Source organism: Maniola hyperantus, chromosome 10, assembly GCF_902806685.2.
Source record: "Maniola hyperantus chromosome 10, iAphHyp1.2, whole genome shotgun sequence".
In the NCBI taxonomy this organism is placed as follows: domain Eukaryota; kingdom Metazoa; phylum Arthropoda; class Insecta; order Lepidoptera; family Nymphalidae; genus Maniola; species Maniola hyperantus.
The window spans coordinates 6,057,733-6,081,724 of NC_048545.1; the positions used below are offsets into that span (position 1 = coordinate 6,057,733).

General features: G+C 40.0%; 2 protein-coding genes across 5 annotated transcripts in view; one reads left to right on the top strand and one right to left on the bottom strand.

Moving 5' to 3' along the window:
* The window catches only part of abd-A (abdominal A), a 73,639-nt gene that overhangs the window by 40,115 nt on the left and 9,532 nt on the right, over positions 1-23,992 (bottom strand). The window lies entirely within an intron of this gene.
* On the top strand, positions 1,568-4,197 carry LOC138402907 (uncharacterized). The gene is made up of 3 exons (XM_069501436.1): positions 1,568-1,642; positions 2,615-3,492; positions 4,194-4,197. Exons 1-3 carry the CDS (start codon positions 1,568-1,570, stop codon positions 4,195-4,197), a joined length of 957 nt encoding a protein of 318 aa, XP_069357537.1.

The following is a 23,992-nucleotide window of genomic DNA, read 5'->3' on the forward strand; positions in this document are numbered from 1 at the left end:
GTCTCAAGGTGCTGGAATGGCGACCTCCCACCGGAAGGCGCAGCGTTGGAAGACCTCCCACTAGGTGGATGGACGACATCAGAAGAGTCGGCAACAGCTGTCAATTAAAAATCTGTTCGCGTGAATTTAGGTTTTTGAAAATTCCGTGGGAATGATGTGAATGGGATGAAGTGCGAATTTCCTTCGATTTCCCGGGTTAGCCTGTGTCACTCAGCACTCTCTAAGGATTCTAAATCCTAAATATGACCATGCACTATACCACGTAGATCCGTTGCTCCGTTGCGACGTGATTGATGGCCAAACCAACAAACAAACACACTTCCGCATTTATAATATTAGGTACGGTAATTAGATACACTGTGATCGAATAAAGTTGTGTCCTTCCGAAAGCTGTCAAAGTCCGGCTAGCAGGACCCCATGCGATCTATCATTATCAGTTGGTCCACGACCCCCTATCAGGAGGTACCTATACTTAAATAAAAACACGTAAATATATCTACCTATGTCTAAGTATAGCTAATCAATTAACACCCTTATTCCACTAGCCATAATGAAAATGGTCCTGTAATCTTGTTAGCAAACCTGAAGGCTGAAGCTAACATTTATTTACGCAATGAACGGTTGAAAGACGCCGGTGTTTTCGTTCAGTACGCTTAGTATAAGATTTTCCGTCTCACCAAACGTTGCTAGAATTTGAGAATCGAAACACAATACCATCAAAGTAAAATGGATCTAAAGAGCCTTGAATTGAAGTCAAAACTTCAATGCCACTGATTTTAATTTCGCAACGTTTCTGCTTGGAGCGCTGGCTGTAGATGTGTAGACAAACTTGAGTTGTGCACTTAAGATCCAATTTACTATAATGCGGAAGGTTTTTCGACACTCGAATACTATCAACGTTGGTGAGACATAAAATCTCGTACTAAGCGTACAGTAGGTATAATTTAACGTAAGTGCTCTTTTAATCTCATATAACATTCTCAGTTTGTACAGCGCACACAATATAGATATTTATGATTTTAATCAATTAGATTGTTTTTATAAGAGTAAGTTTATGTAGGTAATTTGAATATAAGTAGGGGAAAGGCGTACAAAATGACATAGGTGGGTCAAACGACATAGTCGCATTTCTCCGAAACCACGGTTCATTTAGTTCACCCACCGACATGTAGAGGTCCGCTTAGTAACATCTCGCAACCTGTCGCATCGCCAGTACCACACGCAAGGCCATTCGACGCAGACGGCGGTTTGAATTTTTTGCGAATTTTCAGTTATGTTCAATTGGATTTTGTTTTATCGTAAAAGTAAGTTAATTTATTACATTTTTCTGTCCTTTACGCCCCTGTTTATTGTCAGTAGATTAATTCTAACTGAGATTGTGTTGAAACTCAAAATTATTTAATGGTTTTATTGTTCTTATCGTTGAAGTTATAAAACTACTATGTGGACAAAATGACATACCCTTTGTTCGGACTAAATGACATAGTGTGTCGTTTTACCCACCTGATTTTTTTCTTTTGTTTTAGATACTGATTATATAGATATTGATTGATATTCATCAATCAATATGCCTCGTAATTATCAGAAAAAGACGGACCGTCAAAGCTGGAGTAAAACCTCAATGGAGAAAGCTATTGATGCTGTTAAGAAAAACGAAATGGGCTGGTTAAGGGCATCTAAAATATATCGCGTTCGACAAGCTACGCTAAGAAGACACTGTAATGAACAGAATAAAACTATAGCCCCCTGCACTAAAGGTTTGGGTAGATATAAGGCTGTATTTACTAGTGAAATGGAACGAGAATTGGTTGCTCATATCAAGCTTTTAGAAACGAGGCTATTCGGTTTCACTCGTAAGGAAGTTTTGGAATTAGCCTACTAGTTTGCAGAAGTCAATAAAATTCCACATAATTTTAACAACCAAAAGAAAATGGCAGGTCCTGAATGGTTGGCTGGATTTAGACGCAGAAACCCTTATATATCACTGCGAAAACCTGAAGCGACTTCTGCTGCGAGAGCCCAAGCTTTCAATAAACCTCAAATAGCATTGTTTTTCAACACGTATCAAGATATTATTCACAGCAACAACATTTCCCCACATAGACTATACAACGTTGATGAGTCCGCCCTATCAACAGTTCAAAGGCCCCAAAAAGTGTTTGCTACCACTGGACGTAAGCAGGTGGGGACTCTAACTAGCGCTGAAAAAGGTTCTCATGTAACGGTGGTTTGTTGTATGAGTGCAAATGGGCATTTTATCCCGCCCTGTCTAATTTTTCCACGAAAATTAATGAAGCAGGAGTTGATAGACGAAGCTCCAACAGGCACTTTGGGTATTGCACAAGAATCAGGCTGGATGACAACAGCTGTATTTTATAAATGGTTGGTGCATTTTCAGGCTCATGTAAAAGCTAGTTTTGACGATAAAGTCCTTTTAATAGTAGATGGACACATCAGTCATAAGGGCATCGAGAGCTTGACATTTGCTGAAGAACATGGCATTGTTATTGTGTGCTTGCCACCACATTGTACGCACCGCATACAACCGTTGGATGTCTCTTTTTATGGTCCGTTAAAAACCTATTTTAATCAAGAGCTGACAACTTGGCTTAAGAGTCATCCAGGCAGAGTCGTAACCCACTTTCAGATAGGCTTAATACTCAACAAAGCTTATGGCAGAGCGGCAACAGTACAAAATGCAGTGAACGGGTTTCAGAAAACAGGACTCTGGCCTATCGATCCAAACATATTCCCGGATTATTTGTTTGAGCCTGCTGAAACAACGAATATACCATTGCAACAAGATGAAACTGTTGAAAGTCCAGCTGAAGCTGAAGTTCAACAGCCCGCTGAAACAACACATATTTTAACTCGACAATATCAGGCTGATAAAAATCCAGTGGCAGCCGAAACATGCACAACTTCTACGACTGTGTTTGAAGAGGGAACGTCAGCAGTTGATAATCCAGATCTCCCCTCAACATCTCAGGCTGGATACTCAGCTACTGTAAGACCGTCTTTAATTGAAGATCCACCGACTAGTACGCTCCTAGAGAAGACTGCCACAGTTCCACTTAGTCAGATTTCGCCACTTCCAAAAGGAGTCTATGTGACTGGACAAGGTAAAAGAAAGTCACGCAAGAAACCAACAGTCTTATTACTAACATCGACTCCAAATATGGAAGAAGCAAAAAAGAAATCAGCTCCTCCACCAATCTCCAAGAAAAGAACGAGAAATGTGACTAAAGCTTTAAATTTTAGCTCAAGCAGCGATGAAGATTTCAGTTCCTTGCAAACTTATACCTCTGCCATCGCTGATGAAGAAGATTGCCCTTGCATCTATTGCAATGACCTGTTCTCCAGGTCCAAGCCAAAAGAGGTGTGGCTGCAATGTTTGAACTGTAAAAAATGGGCTCATGCATCTTGCGCAGACGTTCCAAAAAAGACAAAGACTTATTTGCGAACTCTGCACTTTTTAATTTACTATTTTTTGTATGCCATTTTGTCCACTCTATGTATGTCATATTACCCGCCTATGACGGACAAAATGGTTTTTGTTCATGTTTTTAAAAAAGTTTATTATTTTTGTTGTATTTTTATTAAGCTGATTGATCTCTTTAATTTTAATACATAATGAACAAAGGAATAAAAAGTCTGATTAATAATGTTAAAATAATTAATAAATAAAGATTTATGACTGATTTGGCGGAGGGTATGTCATTTTGTACGCCTTTCCCCTACACCACTGAAATCCATAATTATTACAAAATCTAAGAATACCAACTCGGGAATGTTTGAACACTTCTCAGTTTTTTAAAATAGGTAGGTACATGTCGAATATTTCAGGACCAGAAGGATTTGAACTTGCATCACTCTGGCAATCACAACATGGCCTTTTTACAGTTAGCTACGGCTCACTTAGTTGACAAAATATGTACGATGCCGTTTCTGAAAATATGTATGTGTCCCTTTTTCCTTTTGTGACTAGTAGTGACATCTAGTAGCGAAACAAACAAGTTTCTCTTTTCGATCTATTTTCAAAGGCGTTAGTATATTTCAATGTAGCTTACACATTGTTATTACTTATATTACATTTTTAAAGTGTTTACATCTGGTCTACATCTATCTCTGTTTACATCTAGATACAATTTTAAATGATTATCACATTTTTAAATGCATTTGTTAAATCGCAGATAGGATTCTAAAAACTTTTTTGACACTTCCAGAAACATGAAAAGGTATACCTAGATAGGTACAAATTAGGAAATCTGTTGAAATTACATTCACCTTTCAACCTATAACTGAATATCGAAACAATTTGATTTTATTAGGGGAAAGTAAGATTTTATCATATTATTAGTAATCACATGTGAAAACAATGGTGGCATATTGTCCCTCTGCCATAGTAATAGATGAATACCTATCAGAATTCCCACATCGATATCTCCCGAATGTAAATGTACACCCCATAAACTGAATGTTTTATAGGTTGCCACTGCTATTCCAATTTATCCTGGTCATTTTTTTCTTCGAGGGTGTTCGACTTTTTTAGGGGAGAATTTATAGCCTTTATTGCATCTTACGGTGTTAATACCACCTTTGTTATAGCTGGTCAAGTATAAACATTCGGTTTAAGCTATTTCTTACTTGTACTTATTGGATTGATGATTTCTATCTTCGATTTTGGTCCAACAAAATTTTCCTCTTTATCAGCCTTTACTTACCCATTCATGGACGCCACTCTCCCTAAATTCCCAGTGTTGGACAAGTCTCTTTCAAATTTTACGCGCAATCTTTGTGGTGTCATCAGACCAAGATGACATGGTTGTCTTCCAACGTTTCTTTTTCCGGTACGTGGTCTTCAAACGAGTCCATCCGCATCGACCATCTGCGGTCCTACAGACATGCTCTGCCTGGCTCCATTTCCACCTGGACACTTTCAAAACAATTTCAGTTCATCCCGTTCTTTTGCGTAGGTATTATCCAATAAAATAGGTATGGTTCCACTTAATAGAATTTACCTTATAGGTAAATCCTTGGTTATGTATTGAGTCAGCTGAGTGAATCATATGGATACCTAAGCAAACCAGATTTTTATATAGGTATATATATTTTTAATAGCTTCGTGAAATTTTATGTTTCACAGATAGGTATTTTTGAGAAAAAATTTAACTGAAGAGAAAAATATTTAGACCCTATTAGTAATTTTCTTAATAGGTTTTGATAGTAGGTAATATGAGTAGGGAGTACTGTTACATGTTTTTAATGGCAAAAACAGTCTCGATTCTAAATAATCCATTAGGCATCACTTAGTAGGAACTATGGTTTCCAATGTAAATAAATCTCATTAAAATTTATTAGGTAATAAAAGTACAATATTGCACAGGTACTCAGTTAAAGCGAGCATCAATTCGCACGAGTAACTTATAAATTGTATCGCGTTCGCAATTGATCAGGCATGGATCGGCATCGACGAACCTTCCCGCATTGTAATCCATTGCTTAGGATGCGATATCAGGCGAACTAACAAAATATTCTGATCTCGTACGGCTGTAACGCCCTTCGTAGCGCCGGCCCCTTCTATTTATACCACCGTTATTGGCACTACTTCAATGTCAGACGCACCCTGTCCCTACACCCCAAGCTGCGAAGATCCCCTTGGATCCTGACATGCATTACGCTACACCGCCCGAATACCAAGGGCTGCCATGACAATTATATAAAATTATATCAATCGGGTAGATTTTATGGCTCGATTACAATTTCAGATTTGACACCTTTTGAGTAGCAGGCCTTCTTTATCCGACTGCTGAGAATCGAAAATGGTAAAGTCAATTTTATCGATTTAAAACTGGTTTATGCAGATACTTATTGTGTAGGTATTATATGTTTTTCTTAGATGATAGGTCTGTATGGTTATATGGAAGGCTGCGTGTGCGAATAAATTTTGCTACTGCCTTGAACTTTAATCATAGCCTTCGTACTTTCTCAGGTAGTTTTGGCTCCTAAAAAGTTTTAAATTTGCTTGGTTGATGACGCTTACGAGCCGTGTTTAGTCAGTAGTAAGATCTCCACTTATCACCATGTTTTCTTGTCCAGCAGCGTGATAAGATTAGGATGCTTTTACACTGAAATGGACCGGAGCGGAGTGAAGAGTTTTATCATGCCATTTCTTTAATAGGTAATCTGATTGGTCGCACGTCACAGTCGAAGCGCACTTCATTGTCTCTGCTCCGTTCTGCTTGCCTCCGCTTTAGTGGAAACGCGCCCTGAAGTACCGCCAAGATGCCTTGACCCAGCGATGTGCTTTTGCCTCTGAGTAAGTATGTAGAATGTATATGTAGAACAAAATCATGTCGAGCCTTTTGCATGCAACATGATTTCCATTGACTTACCTATTATAGGTATTACTTCGTATGGACAGGGCTGCTGATGTTTGTTCAAAACAAAATGGCACCGACTCATTGGTGCGTAAATGTTAATTATGCACCAATGCAACCTCAGTGACGTCTGGATTTTAAACGGGTAGTTCATAAGTATCTAAGAGGTGGTCCTGATTTATTTGGTTTCTATATCGTGATTAAATAAAATAAATTGTTCGTTTGACCATATCTTGTCATTTATATCGATGATGATTTCATTTTTTTTTAATACTTAAGTTCTTTAGGTAAGTAGCTTTTGCTTCTTCTGAAAATGAATTATTTATTCATGATATCTTGTTTCACAATGTAGCCGACTTAAAATATTTGCGCTGTTGAAAGCTTGCGCATTCGAATAACCAAGTGTACAATATGTAAATATTATTATGACATTTATCTTGCGTATCCGGTCGGGTACTAAGAAGTATGCTAATACCTGCAGTAGCTAGGTATGTGGTAAATAAAAAATACACGCTTGTATCGTATAGCTTTTAATTACTCGGAGATAGTCGCTTAACTAGGAACTTTAGACATAAATTTAAAGTTTAGTTTAGTATGGGGCCGATTCTCTTGTACACAATCTCTAAACTAAACTAAAATGACACGTCTAAATATATTGCTATCCCTGTCATAATGTTGCTTGCCGTAAAGGATAAGTAGCACTAGATTTAGACGTGTTAATTTAGTTTAGTTTAGAGATTGTGTACAAGAGAATCGGCCCCATTGTATCCCATATTATGATTCAACATGAAATAAGTACAATATTACTTATCCTATCGATAAATAATTGTTATGATTATTATAATTGTTAGGATTATGTTTGTGTGTTAGTTACCTATCTAGGTGCTTATGCGTCCGCGCATCATTCATCCCCTTTAATTGAAACTTTGTACCTATCTCCAGTGTTGTCGGCACTTGTGTGCAGGTTTCTAACATAGTAAGTACAACGCATGCCAGAAGTAAGCTAGTAGAATATACCTAACAATTGAAAACGCAAACCCTTAGAATAATTACTGATTCAATTAGGTACAATGTATTCCTGTTTAGGCTACCATTTGAATAAAGGTACATACATAAAATAATAAATGAATCATAAAATTCAAGCGTAGGTATACCTCACCTACCTATACCTACAAGGAATGTGAGTAATAAGACTTTATAAACAAGGTACGAAATATTTAGGGTTACGAACTGTGGTATATGGTTACTTCAATCTTCGTGTATGATTGGAGAATTTTCCTATTTATAGAAAAGTTCCCTCGCGAAATAATAAAAACACTATTAATTTATTTAAAAAAAAAAACTAAGTATTGTAGGTAGTTCGTTATGTGGCGTCAATCAATTACAGTTAGGTTAATAGGTAGGTATACTAATTTAATGTAACTATAAATGGTGGTACAAAATATAGCGGAAAACGATAGTGGAAGCTTCGACCTGTTTGTGACGTCATGGCCCCTTCAAGCGACCGCCATTCTATAGAAGGAAAAAAATGCCGACTATTAAGTATTTTCCTGTCGCGTGGTTTTCTTATCGTGAAGATGATTTTAGGTCGATAAAAGTCTTAATTAAAAGATAGGAAACGTGTTAAAGTACCACCTACACATAGATATTTTTGCTACAGTAGGTAGTTACCTTCACGTCCGCAATTGGCTCCGAAAAAGTTTAAATTGTGTGGAGCAGCCTTTAGGTATTGTTGAACTAGTTTATAATTAAATTCCATAAAGTAGCACCGAGTTTCACTTTTTTAATATCAACCTTTTAGATAAAGACATTAAGTACTTATACGATGGCTACGCTGCCAAGGAAAGAACTGGAGTTTTCATTTTTTTAAACCGGCCAAGTGCGAGTCAGACTCGCGCACCGAGGGTTCCCTATTATTATTTTTCCAACATTTTGCACGATAAACCAAAAACTTAAAAATAAATAACAATCTGTTTTAGAATATCCTATAAGTAAAGCCCTTTCATATGATACCCTACTTGGTATTAGTATCTAATCTTACTTTGAAAGTTGAAAATACCAATATGAACACATTTTAATTTTTTCCCTGTGATGTAAGGAAAATATCCGAAAACCGTGGGGTCTACGGGTATTTTCCTTTACTTGTGCTCTAAGACCTACCTACGTGGCAAATTACATGATTCCAGTTAAACGGGAAGTACCCTATAGGTTTTCTTCACAGACACGACAGCCGGGCAGATGGACAGACGGATTTTTGTGTGTGTTGTTTCGGATTGACTATGCTGCGTAGGCCCTATTGGCCGCTACAGCGTCACCGGGGGGGTTGGCGAGCGCGAAGCTCCGCCTGGGGGTGAGCCCTAGGGCTCGAAGAAATAATTCGAGAGGTCGGGGGGCAACGTCCTCCTAAGGGCGCCTCCTGTGAGGCTCGGACCACGGCTTAGGATGACGTTGGGATGGGTGGAGTTGTCGGTTTTGTTGGTTAGTCCGTACGCCCCCGAGGCCGTGGCGTGAGCCCACGTCCGGGTGACGTTAGAAATCGGGGACCTCGTCTTCGCCGGCGAAGACGCTGTGATGAGGTTGAATTGTGTAGCCCTACGAGATAGGGTGCATTGTCGGTCATGATTTGATCGTCGGGGTCGTTAAGGACGTGCTTAGGGCGTCTTTTATCTGGGGGGTCGTTTCGGTCAGGGGTGTAAGTCGCTGCCTCAACTATTAGGGGGTTGGGGTGTCTAATGGCTTTCTCAAAATAATTTTTGGAAAGCTGTTTAAAGTAATGAGCTATTGTCGGGAGTTGGAGGTCTCTGTGGAGGTCCACGTTGCGCATGTACCACGGGGAGCCAGTGGCCGTACGCATAAACTTATTCTGTAGGACTTGGAGAGGTTTGAGAGAGGAGGGCGGCAGGTGTGCAAATGCAACACAGGCGTAAGACATTATTGGGCGGATGCACGTTTTGTATAGCGTGACTTTATGTCGAAGTGACATTTTGCTCTTTGCGCAAATCATGGGGTAAAGACGGGAGAGCACATACGCTGCGTTCTTGCGGACTCTACGAATGTGCGCGGCGAAGCTCATCTTGTCATCAAAGGTTACACCCAAGTACTTGGTATTAGTTTGCCAGGGAATGGGGCGGTCGTAAAGAGTTATTTCAGTCTGTCGAAGTTTGTATTGTGATTTCCTTTTGGACTTTTGAAAGAGCACTGCTGCGCTTTTCTCCGGGTTAACCTCTATCCTCCAAAGGCGGAACCAGTGGCCTAGGCTACTGACTGCCTTTTGGAGTCGAGCTTTAACGTTCCGGTAGTTTAAGTCGGAGCTGTATAGAGCGGTGTCATCCGCGAACTGGGCTATATGAACATGAGGGGATCTGGGAATGTCGCTGGTGTACAGCGCGTACAAAAGTGGCGAGAGCAGGGAGCCCTGAGGGACTCCTGCTCGAAGAGGTCTTGGGGAGGATAGGGTTCCATCCAGACGGTAGCGGAAAGTTCGATTGGTGAGAAATTCTCGTAGTAAACGTACGAGTCTTTCGGGCACGCCTAGATGGTAAAGCTTGTAGATCAAGCCGGCGTGCCACACCTTGTCGAAGGCTTTGGCTACATCGAAGAAGAGGGCTCCCGTTGGGATACCTCTCGTTTTGAATCGGTTGAAACCGAGAAGGATGTGCTCCGTGAGGCGGTGCACTTGATGAACACATGAGTGTCTGGTTCGAAAGCCAAATTGCTCGTCGTTGAGGAGGTTTTTCTCCTCTACGACGGACCTAAGTCGGTTAAGGATGACTTTCTCATACACCTTGCCAAGGGTGTTGAGCAAACTAATGGGGCGGTAGCTAGTAGGGAGGTTCCTAGGTTTCCCTGGCTTGGGGATGCCTATAACGGTAGCTTCTTTCCACCTGTCGGGGAAGGAGCATCCCGCCATGAGGGTGTTGAAAATGACAACCAGGAGGTTGATTAATACGTCGGGGAGTAACTTTAGAGTTTTGTTATTAATAGAGTCGGGGCCTGGGGCTTTTTTGGCGTGAAATTCTTTGATAATTTGACGAACTTCGCCGCTATTCGTCGGGAGGATTGGATCGCCACCTGGGGCGGAAGAGAAGATAGATGCTAGTTTGTTTTCGACTAGTTCTATATGGGACTTGTCTACAGAGATGGTGCTCGGGGAGCATTGGGCTTCTAAGCTATCGGCCAAGCATTCGGCCTTATCGACATCTTCAAAGGCGGGCGGTTGATTGGGACGTAAAAGCGGAGGAGTGGCCGAGACAGGGTCGGCTTTGAGAGCTCTCGCCAGGCTGTAGTAGGCTACATGCGATGGCTTGAGCTCACTCAGCTTCCTGTCCCATTGTTCGTCGCGGAGTTCGGCAAGGCGAGCCTTTACCTCCCTCTGGGCTCTCCAGAGTTCTCTCCGGTTGTCGGCGTTAGGACATGCGTCATGGGCTCTACGTTTAGCGTTTTTGATGGTGATGAGCTCTCTGGCGTCGTCCGGCAACTGTCGACGGGTGAAACCGTTCGGCATCTGTCGGGAGCAGGCGCTTAGAGCATCGCGGATATGATTAGTAAGGTGCAGTGAGGCTGCATGCGCTTCATCTAGACTACCTATAATGTCAGGAATTTGAGAGATGTGCACTGAGTCTATAGACTTAAGATGCTCTGAGAGCTTCTTGAAATCAATGACTGTTTTGGTCGGGGGGGCCGCGGTGGGCGGGGGTCCTAGCCGCATTAGGACGGGACGGTGGTCTGAACCTAGCTCGGACAGCACCTCCAAAGGACTCACCTGAAGGGCGATGTTCTTTAGAAGAGCTATATCGAGTATGTCCGGTCTGTCTGTTGAATTGTCGGTCATTGGATAACGAGTCGGTGTGTCAGGGGCTATAACTATGAAGTTAAGATCGGGGCGGTGCGTCAGTCTTTCGAGTTGGCGTCCTCGTGAGTTCGGGGAGCGGCAATTCCAACTTTGATGTTTGGCGTTAAGGTCTCCGGCCACGATAACGGAGTCTCCTAGTGAGAGAAGTGCGCGGATGTCACTTTCTAACAGATCTTTCGAGGGAGAGAGATAAACGGATGCTAGTATGACCGACGGATGGCCAGTCATACTCACCTGACATATGGAAGCTTCCATGTTGGTTAGTTGTGGAGGATCGAGAGGAGTGCAGTGAAGAGCCCTTCTGTAGTATATGGCAGTGCCACCCTTAGCAGTGGCCCTGTCGTTTCTGACTATATTAAAATTAGCAATTCTGGGATTACTTCTACTAGGTTTCAAGAAGGTCTCTTGCACTAGAAGAATGTCGGTTTGATGTGCACATACAAATTCGCGGACTTCGTCCATTTGGTCGATAAGGCCGTTCGCGTTGTAGAACGCGACTACTAAGGAGTGGGGTTTTAATCTACCTTTGGTCGTACTATCCCTTATGGGTTGCTTTAAGGTTATTAATGGAGATGAGCAGACCCAAGTGTTGGGTAATAGCTAATTTGGGATCCTTCCTGAAGGTCCGGGCGAAAACTTCCATCTCCACTATATCAATAGAGGCGAGGACAGTTTCGATTAAGTGGAGATTATCCGCAGCGTTAGTCGCCGCGGATGAATGGAGAGAAGGCTCTGCTTGGGGCTGGGGCGTAGGCGCGGAAGCCTTTACCGGGGCTGATTGGGCGGGCTTGGCCGGGGCTGGTTGGGCGGGCTTTGGCGCAGGGGGGTTAGCCCTGGGAAGGGGTTTTTCCCATGCGTTGGTGGCCGGAGCCGGCGCAGGGACGAATTTCTGGGCGGGTTGGGGAGCTGCAGCAGGTTTGCGGCCGGCCGGTTTGACCCTTCGCTTTTGCTCCTTGGGGGCTTTAGGGCATCCGCGATAATTCGCGGTGTGCCCTTGAGACCTGCAAAGAACACAGCTCGGGGGTTCCTCGGTAGGTTGCTTCCTGGGGCAGTCGGAGGTGCCGTGGTCCCCTAGGCACTTTACGCACCTGGGGTGGGCGAAACAATTCCTTGCGGAATGGCCGTACATCTGGCAGCGATGGCACTGGCCCATCCTGCCACGGTTACGGGGGGGCTCTATTTTAAGACCCGTGAGACGACACACCGATGTGATGTTGTTGATTTTCTTACCCGCGGGGGTAAGTTCGAGGGTTACGAGCACCATCTCGTAGGGGGCTTTGGTTCTAGGATGGTACATCCTGTGAACCTCTAGTACTGGCAGCTCCTGGGAAAGGAGGTCTGTCTTTATGTGGTCGGTGTTCAGCTCCTTCGGAAGGCCGCGAATGACTACGCGTAGAACGCGTTCGTCGGGGAGAGCGTAGGTGTGGAACCCTACATTCTCTTGACGGAGAGTCTTGGTGAGAAGGCGATGGTCGCCTGAAGTCGGACATTGGACTTTGATTCCAATGGCGGTCGAGCGGGCACTCGTGAACGAGATGCCCCGCTGGTCTAACAGTGGCAAGATGCGCTGCCAGCTGAGTTTTTCCCTAATAAAAAGGGGAGGGACCTTTTCCCTTGGTGAATCCTCCATGGGGGAGTCTTCCGACTCCTCCTCGGGGGTTGCCTGGGAGGTTGTGGGTTGAGTACCGGGCCCTGAAGGGGCTGCAACGCCCACCTTTTTAGGTGGGTTTGCGTGGGACTTGGAGGCCTTCAGCTTTCGCTTCTGGGCCTTCGTCTGCACCGTCGTGAATTCCTCTGTTTCAGAGGAGGCTGGGGACGTTTCGGAGTGAGGCTCCTTAACGTCGGTCGGTATAGGTTTTGGGGCTGAAGGCCCAGGTTGGGTCTTGGAGTGAGGCTCCTTATCAGTCAATGTCGAGTCCGAGTCGTCCTCCATGGTCATAGCCGAGAGAGGAGATTCCGGTGGTATGTCGAAGCGCGTAGGCTTCCGGGACGGGTCGACCTTAAATTTATTGAGGTAGCTTGGGTTTCGAGTCGTGAGATCGGCCAAAAGGGCACTCAAGTCTACGTCATTGTAGAATGTCTGGGGAAAAAAAGTGCCCTGATGGGGCCCGGGAGCGGGGTGGTCGGGTTGGTTGGGGCCCATAGTGGACCCGGTGGCTCAAAGGTCCCCCCTGCCTAGGCAGGGAGGTGAGTACCTAAGGTGTGACCCTAATGTGAGTCCCCGCCCTTTGGTGACGGGGGTGTGGACCTATGCTGCGCTTAGACTAGTGTACTCACGGAACCTGGATCCTAGAACTACACTAATACTACACACAACGCAGGAACAATCCGATGGCACTGATAATGGCACTTGCACTGACACTGGCGAACTCGCGCGAGAGTTCAAACCGGTACCGAGAAACGGAGCGCATGAGCGAACGTCCGCACGGGGCGGAGGCCGAACACGGAATCTAAAAAAGGGACAGACGGACAACGAAGTGATCCTATAAGGATACCTCTTTCCTTTTGAGGTACGGAACTCTAAAAAGTAAAACAAGTCACAATGCGTTCGGTCGGTTACCGCAAAAGGAGAGCGTCAAATCCTTTCAATTAATTCGTCTACAATAAAGTAACATTTTAATTACATATTTGCAATAATTAAATACTTTAACGGCTCCTTAATTGGATGGCACGTTTATTTATTTAACATTTCATTTAACTTTAAAGCCTACGTATAATGTTAAGTATTTCTATTATGGAAACGAGGTAAGGTAGGTACCTAAAGATCAACAAGGTAAGTACAAATACAAATTATTATTATTATTACTTATCAAAAAGACTTTGTTTCTAAAATTCTTACGCAGATAGCATAATAAAAAAATGCGTCATTACAGAAACAAAGTAGGTACCTAAGTACCTAACACGGATTAGGTGCATTTATTCTGCAAACAAGTCATTCGAAGGTGAAAACGTTCCCTACCGTCCGGTGGTAACATAACAAGATGCTATCAGAGATTTACTTGCGGCGATACTATCAAAGATTAATGCGTCGCTAGAGCCAACCAACAGACTTGTAATATAATTCCTTCCCTTTATCTCGTTATTTATATACAAATTTAGCTTTTATTTTATTTATAATGTGACGCATCATGGCTCTACAGAAAGGCTTGTTGGTAGAACAGCGATTAGGAATAGGTATTTTCATATAAGTCCCGCAAATTGCTAATGCGCGTGGCATTTTAGTGACGTCACCACTAGACTGAAGTTTCGAGCTGATGGTATATTTTTATTTCAGCTGACGTCAGATGATGACATTTCGATGTTAATGAGACATGGTTCCAGCGCAATAGCAATTTGCGGGACTTATACTAAAACTTCGATTCAGCTATTTAAGTTTCCGAAATTGATTTCTATTTGCCGCGAAAATTAGCCTAGCCTAACAGCCTATCTAAGACTTGACTGATATGAGGGTTAGATTATATAAGAAGTGTTCTAGGCTACACGGATTTTCAAGAACCTAATTCCACGTGGACAACGTCGTAGGCAAAAGCTAGTATTATTGTAAGTTTATTTGTAGCTTTTAATTTTTTTAAATAGCTATACATTATTAGGGTCTAGGGTTTTAAAAAAATTAAAAAGTGCATAGTGTTATGTCTCGTACGATGTTACGGAACTCTTGGTGTGCGAGTCAGACTCGCACTTGTCTGATAAAAATCAGTCAAGTAATTCATGCTTCTATAGCACATAGGACACTTTTTCTCCTGTGAGAATATCTGTGTTACGAATTAAGATAAGGTATCTCTTGGCACTCAGATGGCATTCTTACATCATGACATATTATGTACCTACTTACTCGCATTAGTATCAAATTATCGTGTCATGTAAGAACTTAAATATTACAGCAATTAAGTAATAATGATTACACGGATGATGGTTTTGATTACGATGTATTATAATTAACCTGAGGTTTTTCATACTTAGGTAATAGAGTAGGTATAACTTTTTACACAAAGTTTCTTACAGAGCTAGTTGTACTAAAATTAGTAAGTAATAATGAATGTATTTACTATTACGAAAATAGGTGTCATAGTTCATTCTACAGTATTTCTTCATAGGCAATAACTCGAACAACATGAAACGGTAGTAAATCACCTCCGAGCGTGTCGCTCCGCTTCCTTGTACGTGTGTAAGTGCCCAACTCTGGCCAGCGGGCAGCCAATTTGTTTTTATTGAGACTACCCCCGCTTATGCAAACTGGTAGGAAACGCTGAGCGTGCCGTAAACAAACTTACTCGCGACCAGTCTTCGTTGACCTTCGAAAGGAAAATGCTTTCATCGTACTTGACGTAAGACATGAGGACGGAGCTATACCAGGTGGATCTGGTTCGAGTGGCGTACATTACCAGGTCCACCTTTAATCTTGACGCTATGTTTTCACAAGCGTCTGCGCTTTCGAGGCCGCGGTCAGGCGCGTGTAAACTGTAAACAACACTCAACGCTAATAGAGATACAAATTGAAAGCATTATATTATTATTTAATTTCTTTAAGACCAATCAACACTTGTGCATTATGAAATTGAACGTTATCGTGCCGGCCAGGCGTCTGAAGCCCATTATGTGTGGACTTTCGAGCTTCGGTATATTTGCGCTGTGAAACAAACCTCACATCTCCCCAAGCTTACTCGCTCTATCCTAAGCTAACAGCCACTGTTTTAATACATTGTACAAACATATAAACTCACTTGTTTACGCGGTCATAGTTTTAACAAATGTACCGTAAAATTTCGTATAATAAACAGTCTAGAACGTGACATTAGCATCAGTATGAACATTTTGCCTCATAGCAGACGTATAAAATAAATTCGAATTGGCGTACTAGCAGACATTGTAGTATCAAAATTATCATAACGTATTTGGCATGAAATGAACTCTGCTAAGCTTTTGAAGCTCACATCATTGTACAATGCACAGCCTACGATCTCGTCCCTTTGTGAATACAGAACGATGTTAAAGGGCATAATAATAATCTCAGTTTAGAATTTTTACTCTTTTGTGTCTGTATTTTTATTTCGGAGCTCTTGTTAAAAATTTCAATATTTTATCAATAAGCTATATGGCTGTATCTATCTATGACTTCTTTTAAATCGTATAAAATAATAAAATTAAATGAACATAGTCATCATAAAAAAAAACTACACATACTCATAATACACAACATATTTTATCACTCAAAACGCACAGTTCTCAGAAAGTTTTGAGATAATTCTTAACATTTTACACCCAGTAGCTGCTATTGTTTCCAAGAACCGGTGATTTAATTACAAACAAAACATGTAAATTATTCTGTTCACGGGTACAAAGCACGTTAACCATATTAATGCAATTTCCAATTACCTACTGTTTGTTAGAAATTATGGATGGGCGGACAAATTACGTGATTAACTAAACAATATGTAAATAAAATGTCGTGGCTATAAAATTATTGATATATTCATAAGACGAAGTGAATATGTGGAATAAAGATGACATGTTTCTTGTACTTGCATGACTTGGAACTTATGCATCCTATGTAGGTACGAACCACGTAAACTGCATAGAAATTCTTGGTAAGTAAGTATAATACGTAAAGATATAAGATAGAGTTATCTAAACAGAAAATATTTATCATTAATCTCTTCTGATATACATATTATGTATATAGTATAGTTTGATATCTTTTTTTTTAATACAGACCAGCGCTTGGCTGCAACCAGACCTGTTGGCAAGTGATGATGCAGCGTAAGATGGAGCGCGCTTGCCTAAAAGATGCCTATTCATTCTTGACCTTAAGGTACCCATATTAAAAAGTGAGGAGAAAACTTTGTTCTGTTATAATGTAACATTAGACGGAGACGTGTGATTCATGCAAATCAATTTGGCAATGTTAAACATTCCATAGATACCTACCTATCATGCTATTCAATATAATATCTACGGGTCTTTAAAGTGTTAGGTAGCGTACTAACCAAATGAGGTCGATTGTAGATAAACGTAATATGAGCATTCAATAAACTAATCACACCGCAATAGAAGAGGTGTAGGTAAGCCAATATAATCTAACCTCAGATTAAATACATTTCTCATTATACTTATAAAATATATCCTTGATATTATGTTATGTTAGAGATCGCTGAGATTTTGCAATACGATAGGTATTTCATGCTGTCCGATTAGCCTAATTATATTAATTAAAACGTTTTGTGGCTACCACTTTTAGCTGTTGGGAATTTGCCTGTTCAAATTTCAAAGTAGGTATAGAAATATATCAAACATATTGTTGATGGTAGACGTATCAAATCAGAATTTGTTAGCACTTTTAATTAATTCACCCATAAATTATATTCAGCCTCATTTTGTGAAATAAAACTAAACCTTTTAATATTTGACCGTCACAAAGCATGTCCTAATATATTATAATATTATGCTAGTTGATTTATCATTCGACTATTGTTCATTACATCCGTTGGAACTTAGTTTCAATGTAAAATATTAAATTAGAAATACATAGGTAGGCATATTCAAACATTGGTATAGGTACATACGTTTGTCGTCTACGCTTGGGTATAAAATTACACTTTAATGTCAACAGGATATTAAATAAATTTAGGTACCTACCTACGGATTTTCTAGTGATTTCTATCGTTTGTAACTCGTTTAGTACGTAGGTACTTACTATAGGTAATGCTTGTCTTGGAAAATGAGGATAGCACAAGGCTGAATCTTAGAACCTATATTATTTTTACTTTACATTTAAGATTTATCAGTTTATATTCTTCCCAAAAACTTATTTATATCTAGTGTTTGTATCTAAAACTATTCGTAAAAAGGATAAAAAAATCTTTGCTGTTGATAAGTGCACGATATTAAAGGACAGAAATCCCAAGTAGATAATAAGAAGAGATAAGCTTGTTATTTATAAAGTCTTCAATATTATTTCAAGCAAGAGTGAATGTAGTCTTTTTATGAAATACTTAGGTACCAATTCAATATTTCAAATTTATTGGCCATGACTCATGTTTAACGTGTCTACTAGAGTGTAAAACTCTAGACCTTTGATTGAACTCTTGCAAGAATATCGTCAAAATAGATTGCCGTTGTAACACCACATGGGTGTTAAATGTTACTTACTTTCTACTTATTTCCATTTGCGTTTAGTTTGATAGCTTCATAGTCTAGATCATAAATAAGGCGCAACATGTTTGGAAATGAAAACCTGGCTGATGATCAAAATAGCATTTTAATATTATCAAGTCATAGAATAAATCTATTGATATGAGGTAATAAGTACTTTTTTTTTAGGTAAGTACCATTAACTACATTTTCCGACCATTCATAGGTATACCTACTGTTAAGATTTTTTTGCCTCAAAAATTATCTACCCTGGTCTAGTTAGTAGTAATTTGTTTAGGCATAATTAAAAAAAACTCAATATCATGTACCTACTTGACTTATAATAAGTCAAATCTTACAAGATTAGGTATCTAATTTATTTTAGCTTAGGTAGGTAATATTAAGACAAATATTTATAATTAAATAAATAGGTAAATAACTTAATATTTTTTTCGCTATTTTTATATTTAAACGTAGGTAGGTAGATGTTCTACTACTTGTACTCAAATATTCAGCAAAGGTTCGGTCAGTAGGTAACGCTTATTTCAAATTTACTGACCAAAACTCATATTTGATAGAGACCTTTTGACCCTTGCGAAGCACCAATCGCCGGAGTAAATTGCCAAAGGAAATGGTGTACACTGATACTATAACGTTACTTTCTATTTATGAGCGCTTTCGCCGAGTTTGAGAAATTCTATTGCTATTCAGATATTGTATCAAAATTATTTATTAAGATTAAAAAACTCAGGATGAAATGTAACATTTCCTTTTAGCATTTTTGTGGGATTGCTTTCAGTTACTAAGTATTAGGTATATTCTTTTACCATTAATTGTAAAACATAACATATTAGCTATATTATGTTACTAAAGTCCATCATCCGTTAGTACCTGAAGAATCAAATCTTTGAACAGTGCCAGTGATAGCATACCTCCTGCTCCGAAGCCTAATAGTAAAGCTTGGGTTTCATAAAGAAGTTCACAGTTAGCAAGCTTTGGAAAGAGTCATACTTGGAGTAGGATATTAATCACGTGATTAAATCAGAAGTGAAATGACCTGTAGAAGAGCTATGATTGAAGGTAGTTCTACGTGATCAATCAATACTGAAGAACCAGAGTAACTAACATAGCTAAACTAGTCGCAAAGCTAAAACAATGGAAAGAACCGGATGTCTTGCACCCAGATCCCCTACGATGATAAGCCTATCATCGTAGGGGGTGATCTTGAGCGACTTTCTGGCAATCGCTTGACAACTAGGACAATTATTTCAATGGCACTATCTTCCATCGAACTTCCTCACAAATCCCTATTTAAAGCTTCCTCAGGTAATTTTGCTGAAAATGTACTTTATTTGTCACCCCATATTTTAAGCTTACATAGGTACGGTCGGCCTCAGAACTCGAGTAGCAATTCCGCAAAACTATTGCATCAAAAACTAGTCGTACTTATGATCTTTTCTATAAACACGCCACACAAACACAGATGTGCGCACAACCTTGCCGTGCAGTGCAAGTGAATTCGATAAACGAGTTTTGCCCTTTGACCGTACCTATATCACGCCAGAAATGGTGATAGTGAGGTAATATTATATTAAAGACGTAGATAATAGATATCACCCATAAATCTCTAGCATACGACACACACGGCCGCGGGACCAACACAGTGACAAATTTTTGTACGATTTAAAGAATGAGAATGAAAGTTTAAGTTTGCATTTTATGTAAATTAGCTTCATTCTAGTCCACCACATGCTGTTTTAGAAATAGGTGGATATAGTTAGATATGTGTTATAAAAACTTCTATAATGCTTTCTTTTAAGAATAAGTAATTTTCACATTTTTGCTTTCTAATCGTTATTGTATTTCCAGTCTTTCTTTCAGTTCAGTCCAGTCTTTACATGACTCGTAATATTAATAGTAGGTACATGTTACATGAAACTTGTTTCCAAAGAAAGTTGTGTAACAGTAGGTGTTATAGGTAAGCTTATGTATAAATTAATCTTGAATAATTTATTGTGATTTGTGAGTTCGCAACGGTTACTGTAACTATGTTAAATTAACTTATTTATTTTATGTAAGTAAGTAGAGTTAGGTGATCGAACTATGAATAATTATTTTTATGTAGGTAGGTAGATAGGTATAGGTAAGCGTGCGCACTGCGCATAAGCAGAATTAGGTATGAGTTTACTAAAATGATTATTTGTTATTTTTTACTAGCTTATGCTAGCGACTTCGTCCGCGTGGACTAAACAAATTTTAAACCCCTATTTCACCCCCTTAGGGGTTGAATTTTCAAAAATCATTTCTTAGCGGATGCCTACGTCATACCTAATAGCTTTGTGCATGCCAAATTTCAGCCTGATTCTTTCAGTAAGTAGTTTGAGCTGTGCGTTAATAGGTCAGTCAGTCAGTCAGCTGTCACTTTTTACTTTTATATATTTAGATTCAGATAGGTAGGTACAAGTTAGCCCTTGACTGCAATTTCACCTGGTGATAAGTGATGATACAGTCTAAGATGGAAGTGGGCTAACCTGGAAGGGGTATGGCAGTTTTTATTACCTAAGCCTATGCCTTCTTTGCTTTCTACACGGCATCGTACCGGAACGCTAAATCGCTTGGCGGCACGGCTTTGCCGGTAGGGTGGTAAGTAACTAGCCACGGCCGAAGCCTCCCACCACACCAGACCAGAAATTTAGAAATTATAAAATTAGAATCGAACTCTTTACCTCCCACTAGGTACTAAGACGACAGCGCCAGGGAGGTGGTCAAAACCATCTTGAATACTTTATTCATTTGCGTATTAATATTTCCTAAAAGTTATCTAGTAGATTAACATCATTGTCATCATCATCATGATCAACTCATAGCCAGCTCACTACAGAGCACCTAGGTCTCCTCTCAGTATAGGGTAAGAAGGGTTTGGCCATACTGGCCAAGTGCGAATTGGCGGACTTCACACACCTTTGAGAACATTATGGAGAACTCTCAGGCATGTAATTTCTTAAAACGCACATAATTTCCAAAAAGTTAGAGGTGCGTGCCCGTAATGGAACCCCCGGCCTCCCGAATAGGAGACAGATGTCGTAACCACAATCTAAGTACCTAGTACCTACTTATTATCCAATGCGTGTTAAAGAAAATATCTGACCTATGATGGCTATATCAATGCAAAAAGTTGTCTCTTAAAAAAACTGTACCTACTTACCTATGCTATATCAATACCTACTTACTTACAAACCAAGCGTAAATTGACAATGTTCGACATAAAATTTATTACTATGAAATAAAACGATCGTACTTCCGATCGTAAAAGTTTGTAAACGCAACTACACTTGTTAAAATATAAAGGCAGTATTGTTTTTATTGGCAACAGTATGATGTTAGGTATCCGTATAAACCAAACTATGTAGGTATTGTTGTACTAACCTAACCCATCGGAAGTACTGAGCTCGCTTCGCTTGTTCTTGATAGTGGAAGCGGGAGGAGGAAAGAGTACCCCACTATGCAATGGAGCCATGCATTTCTTACGACCAGAAAAGGACACAATAGCTCTAAGACCATAAACTTTGTCCAACCTAACATTATCCAGCCAGAGTTGGGTAGACGACCTAGGTGAGTATGGGTAAATTCCGAATTAAAATTTATTTTACTTATTATTCGAACTTTACCCAAAACGTTTGGTAAATACTAAGTTAAACCGTGTAAATCTAGGTTTACTACATCTTCTAGCATTACCCGTAACATATACACTACGTTGCCGAATGTAGAGCTTACATATTATGTACATTATTATGCGGGATTCATGCACTGCACAACATATTAAAGCGTAGAGGTCGACAACCCTAATGCATTTTTCAACGTCTCTAAAAATAGAGTTGCGTAACTTTTGTAATTTAACAACAACTATAGCCTTGAACGACAAAATATGTAGATAAGTGTACGAATAGTTCGGTGTACCTTCATGTCAGAGTGAATAACTCGCATGTCATGGAAAGTAATGAAATGGCGCCGATTCTAATATCCTCAATAGCTCTACGGGTAAAGGAGTGGACTGAAAACCAAACGGCGGGCAAAGTCGACAGTTCAAACCCCGCCCGTTGCACTATTGTCGTACCTAAGCTTGACGCTTAGTTGGAGAGAAAAGGGGAATATTAGACATTTAAGATGGCTAATAAACTTTTAAAAAAAAGGTCTTTCTCTAAACTAAATTTAGAGTATCTGCATCTTTTTCTTTTTAATATTGCTAAAAAAGGACAGAATATGAATTTTACATTTAAAGACTCTAAATTTTAGTCCACGCTACAAATTTAAACAGTAGGCTCGTGACGGGCAGCTAATGTCACGAGGTTTGACAGCTTTAAATTAAATTTAAAACTGTCAAACTGTATTTGTCCTTTTCATATTACATTAGTAAGAAGCGGATGCAAATGAGAATACTCTAAAATTTAGGTGTGCTCAGAATCAGTACAATAGTCCGTATAAAGGTGCTTTCAAACTAGCGTTATGAAAGCGGCCAGCTAGGCGCGTTTTCTCTTGTATTACCTTGGAAAATTGTTGTCGTTTTTATTACTTCGAGTTTAAGTATACTTAATTAATTTTAAACCAAAACGACAAACTTCCACAAAGTTATCATCAAAGTCTAACCGCAAGGCATCGCCAAGGTCTGCACCCGTACTTATCCGTCGACATTCCACGGATACGTAGGTAAGAAGCGATTTGCCTCCTCATTTCTAATTCGAACAGCTAGTATTTGGAACACCCTTCCAGCTTCAAGCACTAACATTAGCATGTCAGTGACGCGACCTTGAAGGTTTTAGGTACCCATCTCAAAATCACCGAACATGCCTAAAGAAGTAGGTAAGTATTCGAAATATGCGGTGCATGCGAAACATTTTTCTAGTCAGTAGGTATAAACAAAAACGCGCGGTCGACACGATAAGTTTGACACGCTTGCGCAGTGCGCACACGTCGCTATTCGCTACGTCAAATGGCATTGACATTTGATTTCAAATGTTGGCAATGCATACCTACGCAGAACCATGAACTCTAGTAAATTAGATAGCACCCAGTTTCACGGTCACGACTATCTATTATTAATTATCTTCTACATTTAAGTTTAATTTGTACGCATACGTATAAAAAAATACTAAGTAGGCAAGGATATGTAAATAAATAAGTAGGCTATAATTAGTAGGCATAATTACGTAGTTGGTATTTGAACAGATGATTAATTCATAACATTTTTGTGGCTCGTGTACCGATGAATCGAGCTTTGTTTTCTGGCTTTTGAACTCTTAAATTTTTACGATCTGAACGACGAAAGACGGTCGTCGTCACTAAGGCGCGGTACACATGTTCAACCAGCTGTTTCTATGACACTCACGTCCACGAATCTGACGGCGTGTTTATACTACGGCACGCCGCGGGCTTTGCCTCGTTAAATTTTTATAGCGCAAGGTCACAACTTTATGGTCAATTCCCAGATCTTATTGTTCGCTGACAAATTTTTTCACACGAATCAGCGTCAAACGCTCTATTAATTGTAGAGTTACGATTGACAGTGTTTAGTTATTAATTGCGTGTTATAGACCTATAAAACGACTTTTATAAGCTCTTAAACGAAAATGTGGTT